The following is a 6018-nucleotide window of genomic DNA, read 5'->3' on the forward strand; positions in this document are numbered from 1 at the left end:
TGGAGGCCGAAGGGGCACCTATTGTTGATTCCTGCACTGTGTAGCAGGCGCCTTAGGGTGCCTGCCACGGGTTGCAGTGATTAACACAATCTCCCATTCTCAATGGGGGCTTGTGTTACGGCTGGTTTACGGCTGTAACACAAGCTCCCATAGAGAAATATGAGTATGCGACGGCACCATGTGAGGTCGTATCGTAATTAGGTGGTCGGGACCGCCAACCGGAGGTCGGTTGATCCCGATTCTGAGACGCTGACGGAGGCAACACCACCAACAGTCTCTTGTTTTTGCTCATTTTGCCACTACTGGCAGAGACCAACCTTATGCAAATTAGTCTTCATCTATGTAATCATTTATGCACTAACCAGATTTCAAATCAGGTCGATTAGAAAAGTGAGCTCTTAGTTATAAAAATTGAATATTCAGGATCAAATTGCTGAGAACCTCAATTGGAATTTCTCCTCAGAATTTATTTATGTGTATTGACCAACTACCTTTGGAAAAAGATGTAAAATGGCTTCCTATTAATATGTGTAGCTCTTTTAACCTACTTGTTATTAACATTACAACACTCTCTATCAAAGTACCTCATTTATTGTCGCTGAGCTATGATCTTAAATATTAATGATTTTGTCTACTGTATTCCTTATGCCTGTTATCTGTTTTTTTTCTCCACAGAGATGGAGTAAAGTTGGGTCCCGTATTGAACACATGGCATCTGGGTTTTGCTTAGACACAGAGATTATCGGGGACACCAATGAGAGCAGCCGGGAACTGGTGATAAATCCTTGCGAGACCACAGCAATCAGCCAGCGCTGGGAAATGGTGCTCTCTTGACTAACATAATAGCAGAACAAAGGAGCTTCCATGAAAATCAAGTTGGGGGACCGCATTTGTTGTTTCTAGGGAACAGTTAAAGCACAAATGCAACATGGCGTCCCTCTAAAGTCCTAAAGAAGACGAATAAATATCAGCACTGTAGCACTTTCTGGATGCTAGGATGACTTATGGGCATTAGGAGTGGATTTGGAGAATTCATTAGAATATTGAAGTAAATAAAGCAATGATTAATTGCAACTTAACAATGTGAAATTTTGAAAACCAATGACGCTAGCTAAAAGCAGCCTCAAAAACACCCATATGAAAAAAACATCAGTGGTTTCCTCTGACATCTAATGAGATTAATGAAGATGTCTTTTGGAAGGGAACCTTGGAAAATGAAAAACAAATCAATTAAACAATTTAAAGGAGACAATGACAAATGTTGAAAAGAATGCCTCATATAATATGTATGTTTACAAATGCAATATTTTTGTATCATTGGCAGCCTAAATCAATGTGCCGTAAAACATATTTATACTAAAATACACACACACAAGCACATTTGTACAAACACAAAAACACACTGGACAGTTTTCTGATTTAATGATTTAATGTGATTTCATCATATCAATATCCTCTCCCAAATGTTCCATTATATTATTTTCCATTGCAATTAAAGTAGATTAAATTATGTTTGTCTCCCTGATTTCGCTTTCATGCAGTTCAAAAACTGTGTATTTTGTTATCATATAGTTTGTCTTTTTATTCAGTATTTAAAATAAAAGAATTGTTTAAAATGCACAAGCAAATCATATATATTTACGCAAAATAGAAGGAAATAGGTTGGTTTTATGTTGAACAAATAATATAGTTCTAGGAAAATTGATTGATTTCATATTCATGACTGTTAAGAATTTCAAAGGTATACTTTAGTTAGAGTGAAATTTAAGAAAAAACGAAAGTTAATCTTGATAATATTATCTTTTTGATATAGAATACTTTCTACTCTGGAATTAATAATGAATTGAAGTCACCTGAGAGCTCTCCATACAGCTTGACTTTTTGATCTTAATAAAAAGCACACATCTTGGTGGTAGTTGTATAAAGAGTCATAAAAGCGTTTATTGTGAAGCAATTAAAATACCATCATTTCTGTAATAGGAAATTCATTGGAGTAAATGTGCTTATACTATATGCACAATCTGAAATGACTTTGGAACTTTGGTAGTGAATGCTTTGGTGGATTAATTATATATTAAAGGAGTTAATCGAAACAAATTGATTGAGTAGGGAAGGTTTGGATTAGTTCTAATGGTGATGAAAGAATTAAGCTGAAAAACTGAGATAAGGTGCTTGAACAAGAGGCAGGTATTACTGATTCATCAAATGATTTTTTATGACATATTTTGCCATTAAAGTTTCAAAACAATATATACCATTAATGTCCTCGAGCAGACATTTAGACATGAAGGAATGTCAATAATCCATTATTAAATTTGTGAAAATCATTATAAGATTACAATTGCATCATATGGGCACATGTGTAATAGCTAAGAGTTATATTCAAACTCTTTTTTAATATTCCGTATTTCAAGTGCCATAACAGCTGCTGGAATGTTCTACATAAAAGAAAATTGAGAACCAGTTTTCATGCTAAATTAAGCATTTTTCTCCCTTCCCACAATTAATTACAAGAATAAATTGACTTTTTAATTAAATACATTTTCCTGTGATCAGCTGGTAGTTGAAGAACGAATCATGAAATATGTATGGCGGGGATATCAAGGCAGTTACTGGAATTTGAAGTAGATCTGGGGGAAATTTTTACAACTTTGGAAAAATGAGTGAAATACTTGAACTTTGTGTTAAATATTGCATTACCCATAACTTGTTTATAGTCAAATGCGCACCTAGGGTAAAAAGAAAAAGTCTTGTGAGATTCCAGCGGGAGACTGGTGAGCCCAGAAAATGTCTTGCTGATACTGGCAAATCACATCACACTACAAACGCATACTTTTTCCAGATTTTCATGGAATGTTGAGAAATGTTTCACAAGAAAATGAAATTCACAACACTATTTTCATACAAGAAGGGTTTATTTCCAATTCTAACTTAAGCTCTTAGCTCCTGTATTTTGTGATATTTTCAGAACATTTAAAACATGTTTTTTTTTCTAAATATGAAAGTCTCCCTATGTCTAGCATCTAGATAAGTGACTGTAAAATGCTTGTGTATCCACGCTGGGATGCTGTGCCAATCCTGGCACAGAACAGTTCTCCATGGTCTGCTTACAAATACCACCTCCCTCAAATATGCAGGGTAGAGCACTTGTAAAGGAAACAAATAGTAGCCACAGTTTTGAAAAGTGGAATAGAAGAATTGATTTTTTGAGACAAAATATTAATTTACATTTTGTGAATAAAAATCTTTTTTGCTCTGATCTTTGTTGCATATTTGAAAATATTTCATAGAATACATTTTTATGAATATTACTTGTGAATATAATGGAATACCCTGGAATTGAAGACTATTGTTATTCTCACATAACACTAGTCAGTGTTGGAGCAGCAGCCACATTACAACATCAATATGGCCCCGTGTATAGAAACAATAATGCTTATTCTGGTTAGGCTCAATCAGCTTAGTGACCACATGAAATGTTGATTCAGAAGCAAGAGGACAAACTTGGAGTATGGAGTAGGAACTGACAAGAGGTTTGCATCAGAAAAGACAGCATACCCCCTATTACTGCAATTCCCAGCATCATGTGTACTTACTGTAAGGTTTTAACTTTTTCTCCATGCAAGGTACAACAAATCATTTGTGCATTACAACCAAAGAATCTTAGATGTAGTGCTGTGTTTTTATCCCTGCTGACCTGGCAATAATAACCTCATTCATTGTACAGATATATTACAGGGCACAATGTCGCTGAAGGATAGGGGCATTGATTGCCCTCACAACCCACCAAAATTTAGTAAAGAGCTTGGACATTTTTCCAAGTTCATAGTAGGCTTTAGTCGTTTTAAAAATGCAGTTCGGTTGATCTTTCGCAAGGCATTCTCTGCATTTTTGTGAAAAGAAAATCTTTTTTATCAAGGAAGAAAAAGAATGCAAATTTACTTGTTGATATTTTATCAGCTACCTTGTTTAAATTACTAGAGCAGCACAAGGCATAAAGTTGTCTACTGGAATGTTCAAGGGTGTTTTATTTAAAAAAGAAATTAAAAGTATTTGATTTAAAACAAATTTGCATCTGTGTACTTTTTGAGCAATTACGCACTGACCTACATTGAGAAGGGCTTGAGTCCCTAGCAGAACTAATGTTATTAATTGAATAGAAAATTCTATTAGAATAGATCATTAATTGTCTACATTAAGAATCTGACATGCACAGCATGTTGAAAACATATAGCTCTATTCATGTGCATAAAAGGAACTAAGCTGTTTATTAGAGCCTTGACCTCCAGTGATTTAGAACTATGTATATAAAGTATTTCCTGCAAGACTGGAAATGCCCATATTGACAAATATTATTTTCGTTGCCTGTAGTAATAATAAATTATGGCACCATTCTCAGAAAATGTGAAAAATATGCACCGTGGGACCCACTCACAAAGGCATTTTGTAGTACATAAAATAGTACTTCAGTAGTAAACTTTTGCTTAATTGATTAAGTGCCTTCTTAAAGTATTTGCCTAAAACATTTAGAATGGGAATATATTTGAAATAATCAGGGAAGATTGATACTCATTTAGCACAAATAGAAAGGACTATACACTATTTTCACTTATTCCAATTAAAGAGTGTGTGACTTGTTGTGACTGGTTCATGAAGGCATGTATGAGTACATAAACTCATGTAGTACTACTTTGTGTACTCATAAATGCTTTTGTGAATCAGCCTCTCTTGGTGTACACCTACAGGTCCAAATTTACTACATTTTACATAATGCTGGTTACTGCACTATGTTGTGTGAAAGGGAGACAGCAGAACAGCACCATATCTACTAAGATATTGCATTTTTTCTCTCTCCCTGTGCTGGCACACTTTAGACTGCTTTGTACTGAAGGTGACCCTTCCGGTATAAAATGTGATGATTTGACATAATTTAACCTTTGTATCAATGGGTCTGCTGTACAATACAACACACAAGCACAATTATAAAAGTTTTTTTTTTAAGCAAAGCTTTTCTCAAGTATTATGCCTGTGTCGGGAAAGCATATATTTTTTGCTCAAATCCATGTCTTTCATTATTTGGGTAGATAGGGATTTGCATCAAAACCCATGGGTGCTTATATGTGTATGCTCATCTACAACCCAAAGTATCCATCGCAGAGAATTCCAATAGAAGCCCATGTTGACACCATAACATGGGCTTCTATGGGAATTCTCAAGGGCATATTATCAAGCCCGTTATTGCCGCTTTAGCGGCAGTTTTCTGCCGCTAAAGCGGCGATAATTTTAACACCGTTTCTTGATAATATGCCCCTAGATTAGTCCAAATAAGATTAGCAAATATCTATTAAGTCATAGGTGGACTGCCTAACGATTATAAACATACAAGTTTCATTGCCTGAAAACCATCTAGCTAAACATTATATTAAAAAGGCATCAACTTAGAAAGCAGACTTTGCATTCATTTTCAGGTTTATTTCACTCTTAGGATATACTGGATTCCTTTTTTTGCAAACTCGGTGAGTGACATTGGTATTTGATTAATTGCTTTAAAGTGAATGGAGTAACCCTGCATTCCTAGGAAACTGGGCAAGAGCCAATGTAGGAAAAAGTTCTAGGCTGTAATGTAAGACATCTTCCACAAACACGGATTTAATTCGTGAACTTTTCAGAATAAATAACAAGTTTCTGTGTAATATTCTGAATAATAACAGAGGTTTTCATTAATCCTGAAAGAGAATATCACCATTAAATGCTCAAAAAAGGTACTACAACACAATTGTGTGGAAAAAACACAGGGCCTGATTCACAAAGGTAAGCTTACACTTTTGTGTAAGTTTATGTTTTGTAATTCACAAAGGGATTTTACAAGTAGTATCTTTACAACTGTGGAGTCTCCACACTCATTGCTTCATGAAAAGTCGTAAAGATACTACTTGCTAAATTGTTTTGTAAATTGCAAAAAATAGTAAACTTACACAAACGTGTGAGTTTGCCTTTGTGAATCAGGCCCATCGAGCT

The 6018-nt window shown here is 34.9% G+C and overlaps 1 protein-coding gene across 2 annotated transcripts in view; it reads left to right on the plus strand.

The window, feature by feature from the left end:
* GALNT14 (polypeptide N-acetylgalactosaminyltransferase 14) overlaps positions 1–4068 on the plus strand; it is a 1097368-nt gene extending 1093300 nt beyond the window's left edge. The window contains exon 15 of one of the 2 annotated variants that reach the window (XM_085613021.1): positions 676–4068. In XM_085613021.1, the coding sequence (XP_085469147.1) occupies positions 676–834 (159 nt within the window). In that variant the 3' untranslated portion in view covers positions 835–4068. The remainder of the gene's footprint in view (positions 1–675) is intronic. The other variant, XM_085613020.1, reaches the window with a different exon arrangement.
* Positions 4069–6018: the final 1950 nt, after the last annotated feature.

The sequence above is a fragment of the Triturus cristatus genome, chromosome 6 (genome assembly GCF_964204655.1).
Source record: "Triturus cristatus chromosome 6, aTriCri1.1, whole genome shotgun sequence".
NCBI lineage: Eukaryota > Metazoa > Chordata > Amphibia > Caudata > Salamandridae > Triturus > Triturus cristatus.